The 26,863-nt window shown below is 35.5% G+C and overlaps 1 protein-coding gene across 1 annotated transcript in view; it reads right to left on the bottom strand.

The window, feature by feature from the left end:
* Positions 1 to 359: 359 nt before the first annotated feature.
* The window catches only part of RASEF (RAS and EF-hand domain containing), a gene marked incomplete at both ends in the record, with an annotated part of 31,407 nt that continues 4,903 nt past the window's right edge, over positions 360 to 26,863 (bottom strand). Inside the window, 16 exons of the mRNA XM_082497745.1 lie at positions 360 to 468; positions 2,365 to 2,441; positions 3,439 to 3,558; positions 4,296 to 4,410; positions 5,666 to 5,747; positions 6,720 to 6,867; positions 6,958 to 7,095; positions 8,053 to 8,287; positions 10,894 to 10,985; positions 12,391 to 12,475; positions 13,373 to 13,441; positions 14,257 to 14,372; positions 14,834 to 14,911; positions 16,015 to 16,110; positions 18,874 to 18,964; positions 19,759 to 19,905. Coding sequence (XP_082353871.1) covers positions 360 to 468; positions 2,365 to 2,441; positions 3,439 to 3,558; positions 4,296 to 4,410; positions 5,666 to 5,747; positions 6,720 to 6,867; positions 6,958 to 7,095; positions 8,053 to 8,287; positions 10,894 to 10,985; positions 12,391 to 12,475; positions 13,373 to 13,441; positions 14,257 to 14,372; positions 14,834 to 14,911; positions 16,015 to 16,110; positions 18,874 to 18,964; positions 19,759 to 19,905 — 1,798 coding nt within the window. The remainder of the gene's footprint in view (positions 469 to 2,364; positions 2,442 to 3,438; positions 3,559 to 4,295; positions 4,411 to 5,665; positions 5,748 to 6,719; positions 6,868 to 6,957; positions 7,096 to 8,052; positions 8,288 to 10,893; positions 10,986 to 12,390; positions 12,476 to 13,372; positions 13,442 to 14,256; positions 14,373 to 14,833; positions 14,912 to 16,014; positions 16,111 to 18,873; positions 18,965 to 19,758; positions 19,906 to 26,863) is intronic.

Here is a 26,863-nt window from a genome sequence, read left to right as displayed (position 1 = left end):
TATGAGTGATATATCACATTATCATGTTCTGTATGTAAGAAATATTGAGCCCATAAAGAAACAAGCAGGTAAAAAGATAAAATATATTACAATATTGTATGCAGTAACTACTGTAGCATTGATTCTGAGTTCACTTCATTGACTTGTACTACTTAAGAAAAGTGAAACCAGAGCCCCATAAAGGCAAAGCAAGTGCACAAATATGAATGAGCAGAAAGTAGAGTCTGGATCTTTAAAATGATGTGCAATTTCTAAATACACGAATGTATAAATCCACAATAAAAAGAATACATTATGGACATCCTTCATTTTTTTTTTTTTAAATACAAGTTATTTAGGTCAGGAAAAGTATCTGTCACTTAAATATTGCAGCAGTTCTTCATGAGTGCCGATTTTTTGACAGGTGTCCCAGCTAGGCTGGTTACTGACCGCGTATCATCGCGATTATCGCTTCGTTTTCGCACTTCCCTGGAAAAAACAAAAAAAATGCACTCAATTAATATATTCATGTTTGCTGTTCCGCTTCTCACAGTGTATTTTACAGAGCTCACCAGCATGTATTGTGTGATTAAAACTACGGTTTTCAGTGCAGATAATCAACATGTCTCATATGCTTCCAACTTGGGAATTGTAACAGTATTTCTATACAAATCACAGTTAGTGATATAAATATAATAATTTCTGATATGTAATAATTCCACAATGTTCCGTTTTCTCTTGCCTTTTCTTCTGATCACTTTAATTTGTTTGCTTCAGTATATTACCACAGAAACAGAATATATTAATAGCTGAAAGTATAAAACTAAATAACTGCAATTTGAAGTATAAATTTACCCTCAGAGGAAAAATGCACATTGTTGGATGTTTTATTATAAATGCAGACTTAAAAGTTGTGGATGTATGAGAGATTATTAATCTGTATTCTTACTATGGGCTCAGTAGAATCTCAAAAGCAAGCCCTAAAATTTCTTGCTTATATATATAAAAAATAATTTCAGTCCTCCTCCTATTAGTAGAACATATTCACGAAGTTCCTCTCAGAACACTGTATTATTCAACATAACAGTAATTAAATGTTCATTTAGAAATTTTTATTTCAAAATGAAATGCTTCTTTCAAAGAATACCAATTACTGAGACTCAAGTAAAGAAATTGCAGCCAACCATTCCAGACCAACATTCTGGGTGACGTCTAGACCATTTGAAGATCAATGAACCTTGCGAAGAAAAATACCAATTTTTTTTTTTTTGAGATTCTGAAAAGAGGCTCTAACTGCCAAAACATTTTTATATTCTTGAAACAGTTAAACAAAGTTACCATGTTTAAACATTAGAGATATTTTTCCAACTGTGGTTAACGTTATATAACTGTGCTATGTATGTTCTCTAATTTCATTATCCATTGCTGCCTTCATGGCCCAGTTCTTGGAAATGAGACATTTAACAAATCAGCAATTAAGTTCACACTGACACTGACAAATAAATGCCTACGTTCTCGCTGGATCTCTGACAGACGCATTTTCCTGGAAATACAGGTGCTCTTGAAAGTCCCATGTAAAGAAGCAATGATCCTTTCTAGAAAGCCAGTATTTTGTACTCAAGCCATGTTAATCAGTAGTCTTTTAACAATGAATAATCAAATACTGATCGAATGTTAAAAAAGTCTGATTATTGCACCAGGCTGCTGCAAAATTCACATGAATATGGTTTGTAATTCTGGTTTTGAGCTCTGTGTATTAAACTGAAAAATCAGAGGCTGAGGATTCATTACATACCACCAGCCCTTCAAAATTATATTGTAAGTAGAAGTGTAATGTTTGGCTAATGCATTATCACAGAAATACCAGGTTGCTAAATGGATATAATCACAATTTCTATCTTTTAAATAATTTAGAGTAAAGGACATCAGAGAAAATATGTAGGATTAGAATGGTCAGTAATAAAACTGAACATATATTAATATATGTGAAAGAATTAAGAATTAATTATACATAGACTTATATGCATTTGAAATTATTTTAAGAAAATTAAGAAAGTAAATCCATGTACCATTAAAAAATGTAATTCATTCACCAAACAGGGTTTAAAATTAAGCTGCATAACTGAGCTCTAATTTAAATATTAATTATTAAGTCAACTTTGTAACATTTGCAAGCAAAACTGTTTCTTCATTGAACGAGAATAAATCCTGTCTTTCATTTAGCCATAAAGATTTAACATGGTGTACTTTTTTAAATTTTGTTTATTGAATTTGATGGTGGTATAATTTTAAATGTACGTGTGTGTCTTTCTATGTATATTGACATACCTTTTTATAAAACATACTTAGATGTGTTTATTCAAAAACAGAAACATGGCTACTTACCGAGCAAGATGAAGAACCGCTTCTACAATATTAGATCCATCTTTAGCACTTGTTTCACAGAATAGTGCATTGTAAGTCTGTGAGTAAAAATGAAACGTTAAACCAACTAATCTGAAATAGTTTCCACATGAATATGTATATTCAATTACAAATAGTTTCCTCAGTAACACAAAGATGATACACATTTCAATGAACAGGATTTCTTCTGGTACTCTTCATTCTCCAATATATTCACTTTAGTACTGTGAAAAAAAACAGTAATCGCTTTTTAATTGTACCTTTTTTATGTTCAGTATATTCTGAATTAACAAAACTGAATATAAAAAAAACACACATCACAAGCTTCATGTTCAATCTTCTTGTCCACAAGACTACAAAATAAGATAGGTTACTGAATCCAGATTGTTAGGTACACATAAAATACAGCATCTGGTATTCTAGGTTAACCAGAAATATCATTCCATAAGTAACAGACCTGATATCTGCCCCAGTGCAATCAATCAAATGTGCAAGTACTCAGCAACTCAAGACTCTAAAGATTTTGCATTTTTTTCTGCAAAATATGAGATACATGCATCTCTTATCCCCCACATAAATATGTGCAAAAATCTTGTCCGTACTTCTATTTATACCACAAAGTTCCTTTTTTCTTTCTGCAGACATGGCAGGAATACAAGATAGTCTCTTGAAGATGAAAATATTCCATCAAAAGCTAGACAGACACAAGCCAGGTGAAAAGCCTCATATGCTCACTAGTGTGCTTCATGTTTGCACTGGCAATTTCTCTTTGGGAGCACAAAAATAAGTCTCCTAGTCCACCCACTTTCACCATAAAGACTGAGAAGACTATCCCAGCCAATAATGAAGTTCAGCTCAGTGGACACTGAGATGTGATTTAGCCCAGCAAACATCATCAAAATAGGATAGTTTTTCATGAAAAATACCCATGAATCCTAATTACTAGATTTGAACAAGTGACCAGAAAATTACTTTTGCTTACTAGTTTCTCACATGGTTTCTAGATTAAAGTTCTTAAGACCATTTTATACTAAAGAGGTATACTTGGACCCTTACCATAGCCAGCTTTTCTCCATAGTTTATAGGCACACATTTTTGCCCTTGTTCTGTAACAGCTTGACGGAGATCTGCTTTGTTTCCCACCATCATAATTGGAATATTCTCATGAGTTGCATCCTGTAAAAGAGGATTTCATTCCCTTATTGCTAGAACACTCAGAATACAAAAAAGTAACTAGCATCATCATATCATACTGATTTCCTTCCCACAAAAAAATGTCTTGCATACTGTTGCAACAGATGACAAATTATGAAAGTCATGCTGAGGCCTTTTCATAAGCTAGTCGATACTTAAGTGGCTAGCTTAAACAGCCTGCAAAAATGTGCTTCCGTTCCCATAAGCCCCATTTCCCTACAAGGAACTTCATGTGTTAAATTAATCTAATGGAAACGGTTATTGTATCCAAATGCTATATGACAAAATTACTATGGAGAACCAAATCCTATACCGTGATTAAAATAAATGACTTTTAAAGAAATACTGAAAATTTCACTTGAACTACAGGTAATTTAAGAATTTAACATACTGGTTTAAAATGCAGACTCAAAGGAATACTCAAGTCATCCACAAGTGGGTACCTGAGATGGGGTCTCATGTTCATTTCAAAAGGAATGAAATCCGAGTGTGAAGGAAGAGTGTAATTACATGATACACTTTTATACAAAAAGATGTATCAGTCTTAACACAAACGGAAAATACATCAGGACGCATCTAGGACTTCCATGTAGCTTTTACTTCTATAGGAGCCTTCAGTCTGGCTAACTCCAATATAAAGATATTCAAATTTTATAAATAATAAGGTTAACAATGCAGTGAAACATAGTTCATAAGTTGTATATACTTAAGGATCTTACCTCAATCATATCCACCCATTCTCGCACATTAAGAAAGCTTTTTTCACATGTTACATCGTACAGCAGTAAGACACCATCTGCCCTTCTGAAGTATGATTTAGCAATACTTCGGAATCTTTCATGAAAAAAAGAATTGCATCAGTCCACATTATCAAAAAATAATTCAATTTAGCATCATTAATAACACTTTATTGCCCTATTGAGTAGGGCATTCTCACTCTCTCCACATTACAAGATGAGTTTTCTCATAGCTTCTTTTGTAATTCTTGAAAACTGCTGATGCAGGTCTATAAATGCTCTGTAAGGATCCATAGGATTTTGTCCTAAACAGCAACCAATGGTTTTTTTATCAAAACAATCTACAGTGCATCTATTCCAATAATCTGCTTTACACTGGACTTTTGATTAGGTGGCAAGGCTTATTCACTTACATATAACTTCATAAATTGAGTGGGTCACTCTGCTACATTTGAAAAAAAGAAAATGCAACAAAAACTTATTCCAGGAATGAATTCATCAGTTCCAGTCATCTTTGCCATTAATATAACACAATCTACCTGACAGCCAAGTAGAGCAACAGTACTTGCATTATACATAAAAATATTCTTCACAAATTTATTATGTGGGAGGCAAATGATTGGGCCTCTGACTACCTACTTCACATAATCACTCATTCAGGCAAAAGTAAACACATACAGCCCAATACAAATCTTGGTCAATGAAGAGATTACACTGTCTTCCAAGGTGTTAGATTAACCTCTTAATAAGCCCCCAAAGCTGTCAGTAAAGAAGTAATGGCTCTCAAGTAAGGATGTAACAGGATTTTGTGGAAACTCTACATAATAATTTGAAGAACCTTGGATATACATGTAGTAATTTAAAGTCTTTGGGAAGAAGTTTTCATACACTGAACACAACAGAAATCAGGATCAGGACTTTCAACAAAAGAAGGGAGAAGGGTGAAGGGAAGGGAATCTCTAAATAAAGCCTCCTTAGAAATACAGGTCTGTAAGGACAAAGAAAGATAACAACTAAAAACAGAAGGAAAAATGTACATTTACTCCATCTTTTTGTATTGGAAGAGAGGGACATACAGATTGTATTAATTAATGCTGTGATGAACCTCAACTATTTCCCTCTGCAGAGAGAAAAGATTACCTCAAGCAACACCAAAGCTCACAGATTCCACTTGTCTCGGGGTTTCAGCAGAGCAAAATCACATCAGTTTATAGACATTTACATATGGCCATACTGACTTACTATAGGACCATGCAATATTTAGTGGATTTTTTTTCTACTTAGATGAAAAGAAGCAAATACCTTTCAGAAACAAAACAATTGAAATTATGTAAGTGCAAAGAATCACTAACCTCTCCTGCCCAGCTGTGTCCCACAGTTGTAGCACTGTAGGTTCTCCATCAACAATTAGTCTTTTCATTTGAAAATCCACACCTGAAAAGAACGTGTATAGTCTAATAAAAAACATCAATAACCTCAAAAAATCCACATAAAATGAAAAGTTGTGCCATATAGAACAGTTATTTCAAAATTCATCTCTTGTAATAGATTATGAGATTTCATTCATTCACATAGCCTTGAACTGCAATACTCCCCTGAATGTATTTAATTTGTCTTTATAAAAACATTTAAAGAAATATTCTACCCACACGTTTTCCCAGAAGCACTGATACAAATTTGGCATTATGACTAGCAAACAAGAAGATCTCTCTCTGCTTTAATTTTGCTAAAGAGTTTTATGGAAAAAGAGGAAATCTTTCATAAAACAGACTTTATTTCAAATGCCAAGGATGATAAAGATAAATTAGAAGAAAAATCCTGACTCAGAAAAATCCTGACTCAGAAAAAATAAAACAAATACATAATTATGATTTGATTAGAAGACAAAAATTCTGTCTTTGGAATCACTAAGACAAGTTTGTTAGCTGACTGCTATAATAATATCCACAAGTCAGTCAGAAATCCCTGCAGCTGCATTTAAACCAAAGCTTCAATAACACTTTGAAGAAATGGAGACAAAAAATAGTATGAAAGACATCAAAGGATAGTATGAGATACAAAGGAAAGAGCTGAGAAGACAAGAAAGCAATGACAAACATGAAAACGATCGTACACACATTCTAAGTTCATTAAACTGAAACTCCTTTTTTCTGGTGCTTTGTGTTGTTCAGAATCAGGCTCTGTGCTTTGCAAACAGAAACTAAATTGGAGCCGTACCCCATTATCCACTCCAAACAGCAGTTAGGCACTTCTAAGCTTTAGTACTCAATTAGATCTCACAGCCTAAGAAAATGCATGTGTATATTCAGGAAACCCTGGCAAGCAATCACAGAAGGTTATCTTTTCACCCACTTCTGCAGAACAGCAATGAAATTCACTTTAGTATTTTAAGAACATCAACTATACCCAGGGTTGCACTGGTATTGCCTCGAAATTCATTCTTGCAAAGTCTTGTAAGGAAACTGGATTTTCCCACTGCTGCGTCTCCAGCAAGAACAATCTTGTAAGCCTTCTCTGAACTGGGGTATTTCGGAGTACATTCAGTTGCATCTGACTGAAAATAAAAAGAACCCCTCTATTTCAACTCATATAAAAAATACTCTCTCTACCAAACATAATTTTTTTTTCCTAAAGAACTGCTTACCTGAGGGGTGAGAGCAGATATGTATTTCCTTGTTGAAGCAATTGAGCTGCTTCGACTTACTGGTCTTGAGGGCTTCCAGTCTAATATCGTACTGCTGTTATCAGGACTGTATGCTTCTTCATCCCTGATCTCTGGAACCTGAAAGTACAAGTTAGTGTGTTAGCTCTGGTGAGAAGAGTACACTTTTTTTTCGGAAAGGCACAGCTAAGACTGATTAAAACGTTTGGTTTAACAGTTCAGATTAAACAGAGATAAACGACCAAATAGAGCTGTGCAATTCTAGTCAAAACACTGTGATTATTCTGTTCTTATTCACATTTGCTGTTTACTATAGCCTACATCTGGTCCTTAAACATGTTTGCTGTTTGGCATACGTGCTTTCAGTACAGTCTCCAGATAAAGCAAATAAATTTCTATATAGAAAATTGCAGCTCAAAAAAAAATTACAATAAACAAATACTTTATTTCAAAGCTTATTTTGTAAAAATTAAGACTCTCCCTACAAGACATTACTCTCTACGTTATTACTACTCAAGCTAAATCAAACACAGCACAGCTGTAATCTGCACTATTCATAGCATTTTCAACTGCCAACTCCATTTTACTAACAATACAATGGACACAATAACACCTTCCTACATTTTTAAATTCTGAGATTTACTGTGTAAGTCAATGAATGCATTTCTCATATATGTGATTTTTTCATTCACTGCCACAGCATAGTAAGAAAAAGTGAATGGAAACCTATTTTACTTCTATAGTATCTTGCTTTTAATCATTAGAAAACAGGCTCCTGTCCGAATGCTGTTTAACGATCTTAAAAAAACAGGTGTACTTCAAAAATGAAGTTATTACCTCAAAAATCTACCAAAAATGTCAAAAGAAACATTTTATTTGAAAAAGGAGTAATTATTTACACATTCTCCAAAACAAAGGTCAGTAATCTTATTTAAATGCGTATAACACAAATACTTAGTTTTAGCTGGCCTATGGGGCAAAGATCCATTTCATTTTAAAAACAGGAAACTAATTTTGTCTCCAACCAAAGGTCATTCATAGAATCTTTCTCAGAGAAGGACTAAGTGTGGCACTTACATCTGTATCAGAAGCATCACCACCAAAGCTTTCTTGCATACACTGTGACCTTTGAAAAATCCTTTGATGCCTGTATTCCACTTCTGAATCATACTCATTTGAATCTCTCAGGGTAGACAAACCACTGTCAAAACAGCTCTCTGGTAAGCTGTCAACTTCACAGTTTATCCTTTGCATGGGATCACAAAGGGCTAAAGAATCATAATCTTCATCCAAACAAGACGAATGAGATGATCTAGTAAGAAAATATTGGGGGGGGCGGGGGGGAGGGAAATAATATAAAGTTATTCCACAATTCTTTTTCCCAACGAAATCTGAGCCATTCTGGAATAGTCAATACTTAGAAATGCTAACTATACAGCTTAAGACATATGTCAATGCCTATTTTGCCTTTCTATATTTATTTTTCAGTCATATCTCTTAGGATGCTCAGATTAAATTATATAATCTATGTTATTGATGATGACTTCCTGAGTCTTAGTAAGAACATCTATTTATTCATACACAGAAAAAAGAATTGTTTAAAAAAGATTCAGAAAATGATGCATTATGATGGCGTCAAAGGCAGAAAATGATAGTTCATGGTTTAGCTAATTTTGTCCTATTCTAAGACACATAAAATGACCTCAAAATACTGTATCTAATTTAAATTAATGCACTCGCTCACAGAGGCACACAGGCCAGTAAGTAACAGCTATAAATATAGAAAAAAGGTAACTGAGTTCAGGAGATCAGTAATGGTGGAAAAAAGTCACTGGAAGGTGTTTTCTTACAGTTTGGTAGGCTACGCAAAATTTAAGGTTCTACACAAAAGTCCCTTCTTTCCTCTCACCCTCCTTTCAAAGGCCTTTTTTTTTTTTTTTGTTTTTTCATTCTGGATGCTGTAATATATAAAAATACTTAAAATGGATGCAGCAATGACAGTATGGTTTACAGAAAAAACAATTTGTTTTTTATTTATATAAATGAAACTACAGGAAAGAAAGATTAATGCGAGTGAATCTTAAAAGAAACAGTCTTTCAAAAAAATTTACTACTGTTACAATCGTTATCCTGCTCCTGCAGCAAGACAGGGACAGGCACCAAATTAAAGTGAGGCAGAAAAGGTCTCCAAGTCACAGCGGGGAAGAGAGAACCAGTTTGCTTCTGTCCTATTGGGAAAGGATGTGAAGCACTAAACTGCTGGAACAGACAAGGTCAGCATCAATCCTTGTAAAGATCATTTGCTGCCAGAGAAGCTGGGAGCTCCCAGTGCAATGGCACACCACAGAAGGGTACACTGGGGAGAATCACCAAATTATGAAGCTGTTATTGAGTCGAATATAATTCCTCCCTGCAAGTGGCCAAATAGGGGTGAGAGAGGCATCATTGACAACATCCAGAACCACCTAATTTACAACTTTCCAGGCTAATGAATAATCACGTGAATGAGCGTGATCTTTGCTGTGAAATACCACAGCATCCATGCTATTTGTATTCATGCACCTACTAGCCTATACCAAATCACTGAAATACAGAGGAAGGGTGCATGCTACAACAAAGTTAAGCTTGTTGGGCATTCCCTGAAATAAAGGCCTTTAGTAGTCAATTTTCGACTTCACTGAAGCATGAATTCAATGCTGGGACTTTCATATGTGCTTAAAGCAAGTTAGACCAAGATGTATGACACAGCTGAAAAAAAGAAAAGTATACCTACTAATGTAAATTGCTTAAAGCATGTTAGAATGCATATCAGTATCTCTTAACGCTGATCTGATGTCAGGAAACAGATGAAATACTGAATATCAGCAGGTTTTGGGACATTCATACCTCTTTCCATCTTTCGATACTACTAAGTCACACACCTGTTAAGAGTAAGTCTTATTCCTACCACATAAACTTTAGAAGAAAGTAGATTGCGTTTTGTGGGACTGCAAGGATTGTACTATGTGGCAGGTACTAATAATTATCCACAGCGAAGGACAACACCAAGCCTCCAGTAGGTTTTAGTTATCCCTTCAGAAAATTACTCAATGTAATATGCAACTTAGCAGTGGATGCCTCTCAAAATTTGCAGAGGGTCCAACAGAGGGGAATTGGTTTTACCTGCATACAGCAGAAGGCATCAGTTTGTGACAAGCAAAACTCTACATCCAGCAAACACATCTCACATGGAGACAGCAGAGTAAGAGTAATGCTACTGAATGAATGGAGATATTATTAGTGTGAAGCTCTGATCAATGACCTGCATCCCGTAAGTACAAAACCAAAGTAGCTCTGACCATTTGATATTTGCATTTAGATAAGCTATTGTTCTCTGTGGCTCATACCCCACTAATGTCTAAGTGCATTCACTATTCTTGCATGTCAGCGTGAGATGAGGATGTTTATTCTCTTGAAGAATTAGGCCCACATACCTTTGTAATAATTATTACATGGGAAAACAAGGCATACAGGCTGAAGATACGAGCAAAAATGTTTTATTTCCTGTGTACTGAGTAAGCTAGCTAACGGAGGTCCTCAGTAGATTTTTTTTTTTTTATAGTTTCTTGGAGGTAAGGAGGGGAGATTGAGGATCTAACCAGAATCAAACCAGTCCAAGACCAAACAAGAGACTGTCTGAACTCTCCATAAGTTCATGATTTGCACTGAAAAGAGTTTTCCTGAGCTTTCTGAAGTCACTAGAAGTGACTGAAGTCACATTTCTATTGACTTCAGTATACTTTGGATCATATGCTATGGTCACACATTACTTCTGAATCAGACGTAACTATTCTCTCTGTTATTTAATAATATTTGCTCTTCTAAGACAAGCGCAATGCCCTAGTCTTTCCAAATTCAATAAAAGAAAACCTGGCTTACCTGTCATACCGTGGGTTTAGAGGAGACTGTCCACCATTAAATTTAGGACTACTTCTAGAAATGGTACTTCCCGGTGAGGTGTTTGCTAACCGCTGCAACAGATAAATAACAAATGCATAATAAGTTTGATGAACACAGTGTAAGCATCTAGATTTGTCATGAAAAAAGTGTGCATCATCAAAATTACTACTGTGTATTTTCATATACATGCAACTACTTATTTTTGATTAAACCTCATGCTTTATATGGGACTGGATGTCAAAAAAGAGCCATTATATATAGCATTTAGCCTCCACTGTTGCCTTAATACTGAACCTGCTAACCACACTCAACCACAAAAGACAATGGAAATTCCAAGCGGACGATTTCATTGACTACACCGGAAGACTCTGAAATGCTAAACTTTGAAAAATAATATTTAGGAAAATGGCATGTTGACTAGCAAAGCGAAAAGGGAAATGTCACTGGCCAAGCTACTTTCAGTAGTGATACCTCCCCATTCTTGAGTGAGATAATGGAGAGGAGGAGAGATCACAACTGATAGCATGTGACAGAGTATTTCATACGTTCTGCTGTCCCTCTACACATTTATTCACTGGGAACAGTTTCCTGTGTCTTCTCTATAATCTGCCTCCCTTACATTTCAGGGCATGGCAGAAGAAAATGGTATCTCTTGTTGCACCTGCAGTCAATCTCTGGTAGCCTGTATCAGCAAAAGCCACTCACGTTCATTGCTATAGTATGCTGCAAACAGGCAATGACCTCTGTTTTCCTCCTTCCTGGCCAGTATTCTCTGTAGGCCCATTATTCTGGCCCCATCCTTCTAAAACAGTTGGTTGTTTTCCTGATGATGTAAGGGCTTGCCCCATCATTAGTTTTAGAGTTTAACAGGTTTCACAATATTGCAAAATGGCAATGTAGACTAGATGTTTCGTAACTTTCAAGCCTTCCTTTCTCTGGTTTGGAGGATGCCCAGTTACAGCTGTTATAACAGATCCCTGTGTACAGTTGTAATAGCCCAAAAGGGTCTGACTGAGGTCCCTATTATCAGCAGTTCCTGCTATTCATTTTCCCAGTGATTTGCCTAGGAAAAGTTCAAATTAGGTTATGACCTTGCTACTAAAAGAAGGCAATTTTCTAAAAGAGTGTGTTTTCAGTGGTTGGGCATTCCCATATACACAATAGAAACATATTCCCTTTAGTGCAAGAGAAACCGCTGATTTATTCACCTCATCGGATACATTTGGACACAGCACATTAAAAAAATTACTACCTTCCAAAGCACCTCAGAAAGTAGTTAGGCTCTAACAAAACTCCATTATTTCACAAAACATAAGTAAAATCTAACAAAATTCAACTACACAAGTGTATTCCCAGAGTAAGTCTACTGAATAAAACTCAATTTTCTGAGTACCCACTGAAGTACAAACAAATTTGCATTCAGTGTGTTAATTCTTACACCTCCTAGTACAACATAACAAAATTATAAATACATACCAATGATCTGTTGTACTTGCTGAAACTGTTTTCAAGTGCACTTCTTAAACCATCGTTGCTGTCATGTAGCTTCCTATTAGCTGATCTAACAAGGAAATACAGTTTAACTTGCAGGAGTAAAGAAAACATTAAAAAATACGTAATTTATCACAAATTAAAATTGAAAAAATATGTATCAAGAAACCTTTTGTTTTTCTTTAGATAAACACTGAAGAGTAATGTGGAACTAGAAATGTGTTGTCGTATACTTGAACAAATGATTGTACATGAAAAAAGCATTGTAAAGTTTAGCCTCCAGGAAACCCTGTTTCATTTCTGTGTGTTGTCAGCTGAGGGGAAAAAAGACCCCATGGGAATGGACACAAAAAAACAGCTATGCAGTAGTAAACTGGTACAGCCATTTCTGAAATACAAAGTAACTACCCTTCAAGCATTGCTGAGATGACTCTAAGGACAGATGTAATTCAGCTGCTTGAAAGAAAGAATATGTTTAGGATAAAGAAATTAACTTAAGATATAAAAAACCTATTAATTCTGACCTTTTTGAAAGCAAAAATCTGTGCACCCCTTGTATAATATGGCACACACTTAGTACTTTCCAGATAACAGTAAGACAGGGAGTTAATGGAGAAGTGAAGTCAATAAAAAAAGGAGCCAAGTAATAATTTTTATAATAGCATGGACAGACTCAAATCTCACTCAGCTTATCATAAAGAAATGAAAGTCAGTGAAGCTAAGAAAAAAAAAAAAAGAAAAAACAATGACGAATTAGTGGTTCAGCAACACAGTAGAGTTAGTAGCACAGGACCTTCTATAAGAGTTGAGCAAAGCACCTTCTATGAGAATTGAGGCCATTTTCAGTATTGTTACTTGGTATTTTTTCACAAATCTCATCCCAGTCTTTTACATAAAAAAAAACATTTACCCCATAATATGTTGGGACAAAGTTTGTTAATAAAAACCTTAATTACTAAGAACTTACTGAAGTATTTCAATTTGTCTTTCCAGATTATCTCTGTCTTCAGTATACTCTCGGATCATTTCTAGGTCTCTGAAAAAAAAAAAATAACAAAAAAACAAAACCCAAGAAGTTATACTTTACAGGATTTCTTTTGTTTTTGTTTTTATAATATTGCATTTGGCAGAGGACAAAATGCAACAGTCAACATTTATAAGAGGTGACAAATGTGTGGCGGGGAAAAGATACTATCTCCATATTTCTGAATACAGTTTTCCTATGTTCACATTTCTGTTGAAATTTGTTAAAAGCAATTTTGTGCAAAGTAAAATCATTTGGTAACTTCGTTGATCTCTGCCATTATATCTCAACAAAGATTGTGAATAAAAAAATAAAAGATCTACAAATTAACCATATGGACTGCCTCATTTCCTCTTGAAATATAATTTGTGTTATCTGAAGATAACCACATAATGAAATTGTCACTTATGCTCCTTTAAATGAGGATCTAGAAGTAGCTTTCATTCACTTTAGAAAAAAAATTGGTTGAGACTGATGCGGGTGGTTTCCACAACCGTCCTCCCTAATATTCATACAGATACTTATCTGCGTGCAATTCATGAAGGAAAAAATTACCCAATGTTATAACTTTTACTACTAACTGAAATCCCAGTAATGGGCTTCCTTGCAAGATTATGAGAGTTCACATCATATCCAGAACTTGCTCTTTCAGAAACCTAACAAAGAGAAGTGAACAGTAGTCATGGCATACTTTGCATGCTATCAAATGCGTAACTGGCATTTATGGCAAATGTAGAAAATAATAGTTACCAACTGCATACATAATAACTACATCAGACAACGGCGTTTTACCCTGCTGAAAATATTACCATGTAGAAGCACCTTACCTCTCAGTGTTCAAAGTCTGATCTGCGTACTCGCTTTTCAAGCTATCTAATTCACTCTGTAGAAAAGCTATATTTGTTTGTGCTTCTAAAAGATCTTTCTTAAGTTTCTGATTTTCCTTTAAAAAAAAGGAAAATATTAGATGTTAGCTGTCATAGTCAACTTCATAAAATGCTGACATATTATAATGGTACAATAACAACCATCGAAATTAAATAAAAATGAAACACTAGAAAATCTGAGCATAAAGGGGGAAAGAAAATGAAAGAACTCTAAATCAACAGTGAAGTCAGTAAATTAGCATGTAAGAACCACTGAACTTTTATTTTTTCATTTCAATTACACAAAAAGGTGACTGCATCATCTCAAGCCACTTCTAAATGTTATATCTAGAATGTGTATGCATTTATATATAATGAGGTTTTCTTCCAAGCTAAAGATCCTCATACACTTAACAACTTTAAAAGTTTATTACTTAGCTTACCAGTACTAAATGTAAAAAAAAAATAAATTAAAAATCTGTATTGCAGAGGCTAAAACTGAGACTAAATTAATATGCAAATGATCATAATCTCTTACCAGCAACATATCATGTATTCTTTTTTTCAATTCAATCACATCTTCCCTGTGATTTACGTTTTTGGATTGTTCCTCCAGCTAGAAGGATAAAAAAATGCACAATTAACTATGTTATTAATTGTACTGACTCAAAGTACATAAAAAGTAATGGAAATCATATTAAATAACCCTTAAAACATTTTACAGCTATTAAAGTTTTTCACATCCAGATTTTTCCCAACAACGTGAATAGGCAGCATTACTCCATTACTTTCTATACAATTTTTTAAATCAATACTTAAAAAAAAATCTTTAGTGAGCATTTTGCACTCTGTAGGCGTTGAATATGCATAACTAGTGACAAAGAATCCGGCTATTGAGAAGATATAAACCAGTGTAGCCCCACTAACATAAAAAAAAATATAAATTATAAACCACATCATGTAGTATTTGTATTACAAGCTCTCATGTTTCTTGTGAGAAATGTCCATTTCTATCAATGCTCTTTTAAGTTCAACTCAATACAAAGAAACAAAAATATATCCTCATTCGTTGCTATAATTCTGTTAAGTCTTATAGCAAAAACTAATGTCAAAATTAAAGCAAATTAGAAAATAACCCATACCAGTAGTCATATCTGAGATTTCAGTTCACCTTATGCTTAGGTATCAAATGAAAAGATCAGGCTAGAATTAGGTTCAGACTAGTAATAATTAGTTCCATTAGTAATCTCAGTTTAAAATTACACCTTAAGCCCACCTCTACCATTAACATTTGAGAGAAATGCACTAGCAGCTAAAAGGCACTATATTATTGCAAATTACTATATTTAGGTTGCCAATTTCATCTACATCTATAAATTACAAATACTTAGAGGCAATATATTTGATTATTTCTAATGTATCAAATACAAGACTAGGTAACTGCAGCATTAACAATGTAAGGGACCTAGAAAATTATTCAGCAACAGAATTCGGCTAGCAGTTGGTCCCTTTCCCAATCATTGCAGTAAATTTCACAGAATGAATACAACAGCACAGAATGACACCACCACCTAAAAAAATTATTTGCAGTTGCCATTTACTAATACACACTAAATTAAAAAACTACAATTACGATTATTCACCTTGGAGAAAGCATTTCATAAGGTCAGCATCTCTTAAAACACTTTAAAAACTCCACCATGACTTCAAATCACTTACCTTTTTAAGTTTTTTTATCGTCACCTGAAGATCCCCAACTTCAGTATCATACTGGCGCTTCAGCTCATTTAGTGCTTCTTCAGCTTTTCGCTTCTCCTGCAATATTTTTAATCTCATTAAAAGTGGAGACAGGTTTCAAATGTTTATCAAAAAATGTATTCATCAGTTTGGAAAACACACAATTTCACCTCAGATTAATGTGTGTAATTTTGTCTTTCCATTATATCAACCTGCCCGACAGATTCTGTTTCTGTAATTGTAGTCCACTTATAAAATATTCATAGAAATATAATGGTAAGCTGGCAGCAAAGACATGGGTTAAATCATTGTTTGTTTCTCACATCACTCTCCTGTGCTTAACAGTCTCAATGTCCAAAAAAAACTCCAAAACTGAAAGAGAAGTTTTCAAATTTTATTTGTACATAAATTTAGGTGTGTATTGCATATGTACATGTATACATACACATCTGCACACAAATCAGGGCATTACATCCCTTTTTTCAAACCAGACACCTTTGGCTCAGCATACAATATGCTAGCAATAGTATTACTATGACACCATCAGTTATTTATTTCTGGTTTTCTTTTCAATTTTTTCACTTGTAAGTGTTGGAATGTAAAAGGCCGTTGTTCAGTAAAAGGTATGCTGATGACAGCATTTTTAGTTTCATATGGTACTTGGTCTGAATATCAAACCAAGTACACTATTCTGAGTTTTATTTTAATCAAAACAGAGATTTTGAAAGGAAGTTACATCAAGCACAATGAGAAGAAAGAGATGTTCCGCATGCTGTAGATGAGTGTGTGTTTAACTCTCTCCAGTCACTCCCCAGGGACTTCAGTGCACAATTTCACAACACAAGAAACCAGAATGCACCAGTGATATGTGATGCCAATCGAGACAGGTTGAGCTTTCACACGGAACAGACAGACTTTGCTTAGAATTCAGTGCTTTCCTGTAGGTGATGCTGACATTCATGTGTTAAATGATAATCTGTGTGTAAAAACGATAATCAAAGTAATGATCTTAAGATGGATTCTCTTACTCTTGGCAACCATATAGGACTCCTAAATATTGTTTGGTAACTGTTTGCTTCCCTTGAAGAAACAAAATATAAGATAGGCTCAACCTGCAGATACTATCATGCAGAGGTAAGTGTCACGGTGGCATGAGTGAGATCACTCTGACAAACAATAGCCTTGAGTACAGGCATTAAGATTAAAGCCTTAGTACAATCCCACAAAGTAAATACCTTACATTTACTCTCAGGGCGTTTTAGTAGGTGGAGTATGTGGAGCCACAAGCTAAAGGGAACGTTTAGGAGTGAAAATGAAAAGAGCACTGTGAGAAACAAGTTAGAGCCCATCTTTCATATCTATAGCTAAGTGTGAACAGTGAAATCACACTCCGTGCAACTCGGTGACAGTTTAAGGACTTTTTAGAATGAGAAACACAGACTAGATGTGGATAATACACAGCAGATGTGTTTTTACATAACTCTAGTACATAACTGTGGATGTTCTCAGAGTAAGTGAATACACATATTCCAGTCATCTTTTTACAGTAGTGAAAAAGTGTCCTCAGGGCTTTTTTCAGTGATTTACCACTTTTTGGAGAACAGAAATTTTCCACAGCAAATATATTTGTTTTCTAAACACAAACACTTAGTGTCTCTGGAAATGGATAATTTTTATCTACTGAGAGTTGCGTTACCATTAGTTAAACATATTATGATATACTTTTTTTGCTGAGGTGACATCTCAACATTTTTATGTCGTCATATATTGGTTCTGGGAAAAAAACTGATTTTTACGGTTTGGTAGGAGTGTTTCCCCTTGTATAGAAAAAGATGCTGTTTGAAGCAAATCTATCAGAATACCGTTTACCTTCACAGATCAATTACCATGAACTACTTAAAAGCAGCAAGTTGGCAGACTGAACTTTGTGTCTTCTCATTCCGCAAGTACTTTGGTGAAAGAACCCATACCAAATATATAGACATTCAGTATATTGTGTGTCCTACAAAGCAATAATTATGCCTGCAGTACATTTTAATTAATGCATTTCTTATGTCTACATCAGAACACATTCACAAACTGTTATTCTTATGCACATTATAAAGTTAGGTTTATCTTACGTGAATTAAGTAACAGTTCAACATAAAGCAGACAACACAGGTAGAGTGGTTTCACTGTACCGCTTTCTGCTTAGAATTACACAGCCACATGTGGCTCTAATCTATTTTTCAATGGGTAAGGGGAAGAGGATTCTTGTACTTTTCCACCAAGACTGCAAGCCAGTAGGAACAATGTTCAAAACTTGAGCACATTGAAACAGAATTTCCCACCAACTTTGGGAGGTCCAGGCCCTCACACGCTGTCATCACAATTACCCTCTCTTATGTCTGTAACTCTCTAAAATATAGTTGCAGAATGAGAATCGGGGAAAGAAAGATCACCACTCCAGGCAGATATACAAATTAGGAACAAATGATCTAAGCATTAATTTCTACATAAATTCATCTACTAGGAGAACTAGATTCCATTCTTTTATGGTGAAAGGTCCTTTAATCTCTTTCCAATACTGGTCTCAGAAATAAATTCCTCCAGGCCAGCATAACCTCACAAAAGAGAAAGACCTTTTTTTCTTGGTTTATTACATCTGAGCAGCCATTCCTCTTGGGGAAAGCATGAAGAGAATACATTTTCGACCTCATGGATAGCTTCTTTTCATCCAGGCCCTGCCTTTGGCAGCTTTGAGTCAGCCCATCAGGATCAAAAACACACCTGACCATCAATCCTGCTTAAGACCACTGAGAGTTTGGTAATTATGAAATTCTGTAAGTATAAAATACTCACCTCCTTTTTAACTTTATGTTCTGCAGCCTGTATCCGTTGTTCCATCTCTTCCTCCAGCTCACTGAGCTGAACTGCCGCTTTATCCTGAGCTCTAAAGTTTAAAAGTAAATACTCTCTTAGGAATTGCCCTCTGGCTTGACAGAAACGTTGTGTGAAATACATCTGCCTACCTCAGCTGAAACAAATTAGACAGACAGACATGGAAGCAGTTTAACATTGCCCAGACCTTGAAACTGGTATGGTTGGGAACCAAAATCACAAATTAATTTGAAGACGCAGGCAAATTATATTTTACATAATAGCTGACAGCTGATGATTACTATGAAATACACCACATCTGCATTTTGAAAATTAAGTTATGGAGATAAAAGGCCCCTCTGGTTATCCTATGAAGAGACTTCAAAAGGATAACTACAGCAACTTGCATCACCCACACATACAAGATCTCTGTCCTGAGCTAAATTGTTTGGTTTTGGCAGTAACGATGCAAGACTGCAAATGCCGAGTAGTTACAATAGGTAAATATACCCCTTGAAGATGGAGAAGCAAAAATATGGTTTCTAAAATGAAAGTAAAATGGGTGTGTATGCTAATATTCAAAGTTACAGCCAAGGAAGACAAGTGAAAATGTTTTAAGATATTAAAGATAATAGAGCCTGCAAAAATTTAGTCCAGGGCTTATCCAAAATATGAACAGGGAATCATTTGCAACCTGCTGTATGTGCTTGTGCACACATGTGTGTATATAAACTAACCTTTGAACTCAGTTTACGGAAATACTCCACATGACATATGTTGGCATTAACTCCCAGTAGTTTAACCCAATAAAGTGTGACAGAGAAAAAAGTAACTGCATAACTGAACTAGAAACACAACTCACTATACCTTTTTACTGCGATGGCCAAAGTTTCCATCTCTGTGCTTTGAAGTTTGATCTCTCGGATGAAGTTCTTAATGACATGTTCATACGGCTGGATTAATCTTGGTTCCGCTATGTGTATGTTCTGATACAGAACACTAACTTGCTCTTGTCTGAAAAAGAGAGATACGATTTTAATGCACTTACTTGGCACAATATTCTGTAACAGGTTTGAAAAATGTATTACAAATGTAGATATTCCCCTGTTCGCATATTTTTAAAAGTTAGGAAGTTACATACTTTCAACATTCAGCATAGTATATCTGAATTATTCTAAACAACGTTTACCCTTCCTGCTTCTCTACTTTAATATAGTTACTGTAGAAAAAACTTTTTAGCTTAAGTGAATTTTTTGTTCTTCTACTCATGGTATATTGAAGATTATGCCACTGGAGTAACCCAGAACATATATCAAGTTTGTTGGTGGCTCTAATGTTAACCATAATCCATGAAGAAGTTTACAACTGTAGAAGGCTGCATAAGAAATGAAAATGGGTATGAATGCCAACTGCCTAAGTTAAAATAGATTTTTAAAGGGGGGAGAGGGAGGTGATCATGTCTCCTTCAAGAAAAAAAAAAAGTTCAGTGTTTCCGCAGCTGCTGGATTCCTAGTATTTACATCTCTTCTATCGGTGTGTGGCAGCAGGGGAGCTGTAGAGAAAAAGAGAATACAGCTCTTTGGTTTAAGACAAATTATTCTGGTCCAGACAACTGCACTCCTTATAATGTCAACCCTGCTTTATAACCCCAAAAATTCAATGTTATAAGAATTTAATCCCGTATAGGATTCTCATGTGAAAGATAAACAGATATATCTCACACAGAAGAAAGAAAAGTTTCCGTAGATTCTTTAGTTATTAAAAGCACTCTTGAAATTTATACTGCTTCTTAAAAGCTGCCCCAATGCAGGAACAGTATTTTCTGATTTCTAGTTTATCTGGACTCATTTACACAGATCGTATACAGTTTTAATTGTCAAAGCAAAGAATCTTGACAAGATACAAAAACAAAGTGTAGCATAAGCAACTGAAACATTATTACACAAGTTACTACACAAAAAGCACCAATTTCTGGTCATACCACCAGTAACGCCATGTAACCCTTTGTGTTACATGCCAGCTAGGTTCCAATATCTGGGCAATATACCAGACAAAATTTCTACCACAGAATTCAGCAGTCCAAAGGAAAACTGAAGCTTCATAGATTGCTTCATAGACTATATGCCAGAACATGGACAGGTATTCAAAAACTTAAACAGAAAAGCAAAGGAAAAGGGAAGATCCAAGTCTAGAAATGTAGAGGAAGCAGGCCAGTAATGGGGAAATATAGCATACCAGTAGAAATGGAAACCAAAATAATGTTTTGCAAGTTCTAGTCTACCACCATGCCTAATATATCACTAATACATGAACTCTTTTTGTTGTTAAAGGAAAGCTTAAACTCTGATTTAATGATCCTCCTCATTAGACAGCTGATGTTTTCCTATTTTCTGTGGAGGTACTACTACTATTTAATACCTTCACCGTATGCGTGATATCAACAATCAGTGTCTATCCTCTGCATTTTTTCCCCACTTGAAGCAATTCCACAGCTTAGATTACCAACATCGCAGCATTCTGCTTCTTCAATGTGATTTCCTCACTGAAGGTATAATTGATTTTACTACAACAGTACTGTAACTGTTACTATAGCTCAGATTCCCATTTTAAACAACTGAAGTATTTCAGGACACCACAAAACCTGTTTCCAGCTGAAATGCTGACATTCATTTCAATATACAGAAACATAACAGCAGCACAAAGAAATACAGATTTACTGATGCCAGAGGCATTTCTGTGTACATACATGTTTCTGTCTTGCAAAGGGTTTCCTTTACAAAGGCCAATGCTTTAGCTATATTCAGTATATCCCAAAGTTAAACTTAATGTAGTGCTCTGAATATCTTCCAACGTATGCACACAATTTCTTTTTCAAAATATATTTTAAACAGAGTAATGCTAAGGTTCACAAATAGTCACAGTAATGTCAAGGTTCACAAATAGTCACAGGAAGGTGCAGATTTATCTGATCATCAGATGCTACAAACTATGCATAAATAATATATCATTAAAGAACTCTCCAAATGTATGTTTACTCAATAATTTGCATTTAAAAAACTGTTAAGCACATTTTCCTTAGCAACACCTTTGCACTAAAACAACACTGACATTATCAGCACCATCAGAAATATTAAAACTAAAAAAAAAAAAAATAAAATTGTAGACTTAAAATCTGCCCTCCTTTCATACTGTACTATTACAACATACAGATAAACATTAGACTTCTGTGCTAAAAGGTTTACAGTTTTGGAATGGTTCTGATGATAGCATGTACCACAAAATAAGCCTTAGGTTCACGTTCATCAGATCTCAATTAAATATCAAGTGTACAGCAGATTTGTAGCAGTTAGACACTGATTTCCAAGTACATGCAGCTGCACAAACAGTAAGTTCAGTGTCTCAAGGTGTTAGCATTTACAGAATTCCTAGTACACACGCATTAACATCGGGAACGCTTGAAGCTGGAGCCTGATTGTACTTCAAACATTACAAAATGTAGCCTCTCCTTTGCCTCTCTGTTTGAAATTCCCTTTATTTCTGATAGTTGGACTGAAAGCTGGTAACATATGCTGCATTTTATAAATTCCTAGCACTTCAGCAGTTGTCCTTCAGAGCTGCAAACTGCCCACTGAAACAGCCAATAAACTATTCCAGAACAGTTTCAAATTTTAGATAGAAGCAGATATTGTGCATATCCAGAAGTAGCTGCTGAAGAATGTCACTTCTTCAAACAGTGTGAATACATACAAAATCCTTTAAATGAGTCACACGTAAAACAGAAATGGCACTAGCTGCAGTAAGATGGACAGAGTTTATCAATCTTTCAAAGCAGATAAATTCAGCACAATTTAGGTCAACTTATATGATTTTTAGAAATATGAAATAAAACATGAAATCTGTGTTCTGAAATTTTCTTTTTTCTTTTAAATTTCATTTAAATTTCACCAGCACTTGCTAATAACCTTGTTTCCTAGAAAGCAAGCAAACAGTAAGAAAATTACTTGTTACTTGATGTTAACACAAAATATTCATTACTCAAATAAAAGTTTTCCTGATTCTCTTCCAAATCACAGGTCACTGAATTAGGGTTGGATCTTTAAGGACCCATATAACTTTTTTCACAAAATTATAGGGTTATGTTGGTAGTCTATTTTTCTCACCCCATGTTGTCCAGGACTAATCAGCTCCTGCCTTTAAATCAAATGAAGCTACATCTATAAAACTACACCGTACCTCAAACTGTACTACAAATCCTGTGTTCAAAAATACCACATGCATAATGTTAATACCAGAGGCTTCCTACCATACAGATTATCAATGGAGTACAAAATTTGAAGGTATGATGTCTTATGCCGATGGGAGTAGAGAATCAAACAATCAGCCTGGCCTTTGCTGGCTGTATTTTGTGCCAGTAGCAGAAAGACATTTGCAGTAGAATATTGTTACGTTTTTCTGAAACAAAAGTCTGCTTTACAAGAATGCCATAGCCACTCCCTCTTGCAGCTTCTTTTCAAAGTGTATGCAAATACACATACCAGAACTGAAGATAGAAATCAGTATCTTTGTGCTGCTGAGCCTCTGCCATACAGCTAAATCTGCTTTAAGATGCAGTAGTAGTCAGAAGCACAAAGTAGTTACTGTGAGTTTATTCTCCCTCTGTGATACAAAAAACTCTTTATATTTATTACTCCTCCTTAGCCCAGTGACCAGCTACCATCCAGATGGATTCAAAATATCTCAGCGACAGCGTTTTGTGAAGCAGTACTTAGGCTTAAGAAGCCAAACAATACCCATACAATCACAACTGTGCAAGATCCTGGAAAAGGCCTGGAAGGCTTTTGTAGATTAAAATTGGCCACTGAAATTCTCAGTGACACTTACCTGAGTGCTTCTATGGCAACTTTACAGGAAGTCTTAATTAAAAACATGACTCAACAACTACTGCAGCAAAAACAGAACAGAAGATAAATTAAAGTCATGCAACGAAATTGATGGGAATCCGCTTAATCACTTACACTTTCAGCAAGAAGTAATATACTTCCATGAATTGGGAAGACTGCTACTGATTTAAGCACTCCAAGTATCTGTGATGAATTAGCGGCAAGCACACTGTGATAATATTTTACAGATACACAGGATTTTAGAAGGATGCAGCTTTATACACTCTATATCAAAATGCAGTAAGTATTTGATGATTATGAGAGGAATTGTTCTGAATTGCCTCTTTCCATATTTTCAATCACTCATCTGTTTTCACATGCTTTGGTAAATATCAGTGACATCACTGCAGCAGGACAGATTAGTTGCAATGAATATTGCCCAGTTTGTATGTTTGCATCCCGTTCCCCTTGAATACACGCTATTTCTTTCTGCAAATTCATTAGTTACTCAAAATGATTTATCAAAGATTTCACAAATGGATTTTGCCAAGCTGACTCCTGAACTGTGAACAGTCTATCCTTCTGCTGGACAAAAAGGCAACTAGAATGCTCTTACTTCAGTTCCAGCACAATTCATAAGAAATGCTCAGGTTTGCCCTTTAAAACTGGTCTTCTTTGAAATCCTGAAATAACTTTTATTTGGATTTTGCTGCACCCCTGTAAGTTCCACACTAACAAAGCTGTAGACATTCACAAATACTAATGCACAGAAAGAGCATTTTCAGATAAACAACATGAAAGAAACTGTCCCTTTGGAACATCTGACACTATGGTTACACCACCTACCATGCATGCTTTTCTGCCACTTCTACAAAGTATACACACAAAACACTAGTACACAAAAAAGTATAGTATTCTGGCCAAGTACTGCTTTGACTTTACCTTATCTCATCTCAAAGTTTTATAACTTAAGCTGTCTCTAAAATTAGTAAGTATAATTAGTCAATATTTGCACAGCTTCACATAAGAGTTAACTTAAGTAAAGTTACTGCATTCACATAGTTTCAGAGAGCTCCTGGGAGAATTACAGAAAGAAAATAAAACTGCCCTGATGACAACACGATTTGTAATATGATAGATTTAAAATACCATGGTAGAGTACAGGTGGAGCAGAAAGGGGGGGGGGGGGGGGGGGGGGGCAGAATAATAACAACGCTGGGATTAGAGATATCAGATATTTAGATTACATTAAGTGGCATGATTTCATTTAACCCACAGAGCTATGCTAATTCATATCAATTCATAGTATTATTTTGGTTTGCTGAATATAGAGTGACTATCTGCCTGATGGTCCACACTCTGAATGGAGCTCAGAGAGAGCTGATGGAATTCATCAAAGAAGAATAACTCTACAGTTGCTCAGTATCTTACAAGTGTTTACTAGCAGGACTGTTTTTGCAGGTCCTTCTGTGTACATCCACATGTTTTTCAACACCACCCCTTGCCAATTACTGACCTCTGTCTTCACTTCTATCTTCTTCCTTATCCATGTTCTTACCTGCAGACTTAAGGTCCCCAAACACTTTCTCTTTGTTTTCTTGACCCAGACATCTTTCAAGCACTGGAAAAATATAGTTTCTATTTTTGTAGGTGCAGGTAAAAGCAAAGATAACCACCACTACACTTAAAACTTGTTTTCATGCTCATAATATGCTCCCGTTCCTAAGTTTTAGAACACTATTCTCATGGTCTCTTCCCAGTGTAGGTGGGCTTGTAAAACTAATCTCATCACTTGTAGCAGCGCCGTATAAGCTCCTGGTCTAAGCCGGGAAGGTCTGAGCTGGTGGTCAGAGCAAGAGAAACATCAAGCATTATGCACCTGATGAATGTCCTTACACTGGAGACCAATAGCCTATGTGTGCCACCAAAAGATACGTACCTTTTTCTTAAAAGCAGACACATTGGATATGCCACCAGAAAAGATCAACCAAATCCATTTTAAATTGGAAAGGATCTACTTCTGTCACAACTGAGTGCCTAAAACTTTCTCTTACATTAAGTGCCTTGAAGAAAAACAGATTACATGAAATCTTAACACAGTGTAAAATTGAAGGCATTTCTCAACCTGAAGCACTATGAGGGTTTTTAATACCACCTTTTCTTTTTCTGTATCAGCCCCTTCAGAAACAGGCTGTGTTAAATGAAGACAAACAAATCTGCAACTTCCAGACGAGAGTCTAGACAACAGATGATTCCCAGGAAAGGGATTTTCAATGTTTCCAAGGCATAAATACTGTTCCTTCCCAAAGACAGAGGTGTCATTTGTAGCCAGTGGAGCAGGAGTGGAAAAGACTGTGGGACAGGGACGGAAAAGTGAAGTCTTTGGAAAAGGAGAACGCTCCAAAGGATATCGTAATGACAAACGATCGTGTGACATGAAAATACCAGGAAAGTGAAAGCTACAGTGCTTAAGTTATTCAGCATAGATACTGTTCTGATTAAAGCAAAAAAACAGAAGAGCAGTAAAACCTAAGGTAGCTCCGAAAGTCTCCTAGGTCACAGAAAAGCTTCCATCACACTTCCAGCAGAGCACATTTGTCAAACCCTTGTTGTGAGACATTAAAAGACAACACATCATTCTTACAGCAGAGATCCCCTCTCCAGCACTGTGACAAAGGGTGACCCAGCATTTGTTTTTCCTCAGGATTCGTCTTTATCCTTTCTCAGGGGAACAAACTTGAACTTCCAAGAAAATCTCTCCAGTGCTGATACCATGGCTCATCATCTCTTGGAAGGAAACACAAATTGCTGACAAGAGTTGATGCTGTGCTCTGTATTGACTTTGGCAAAAATCCATCCTGGCACATGACAGCAAGAGCACAACAGGTTTTGAATGTTTTTTTTTATGCAGCAGAGCCCCTTTCGTTTGCTGTAGCACAGTAGTATATCCCATGAGCATGGCTTGTCTTCACAGTTTAAGTAGCTCATGTTAAAAACAGTACTTTTTTCTCATTTTACCATGTCCCCCAGCCCCACATTTTCTATATAGCTCCAGATGACATGATTGGGGGTGAACTGTTATCAAAATCACA

The sequence above is a fragment of the Vanellus vanellus genome (assembly GCF_965231255.1).
Source record: "Vanellus vanellus genome assembly, chromosome: Z".
Taxonomy (NCBI): domain Eukaryota; kingdom Metazoa; phylum Chordata; class Aves; order Charadriiformes; family Charadriidae; genus Vanellus; species Vanellus vanellus.
The sequence above is the reverse complement of the archived record's forward strand: the minus strand, read 5'-3'. Positions and strand labels throughout refer to the sequence as shown.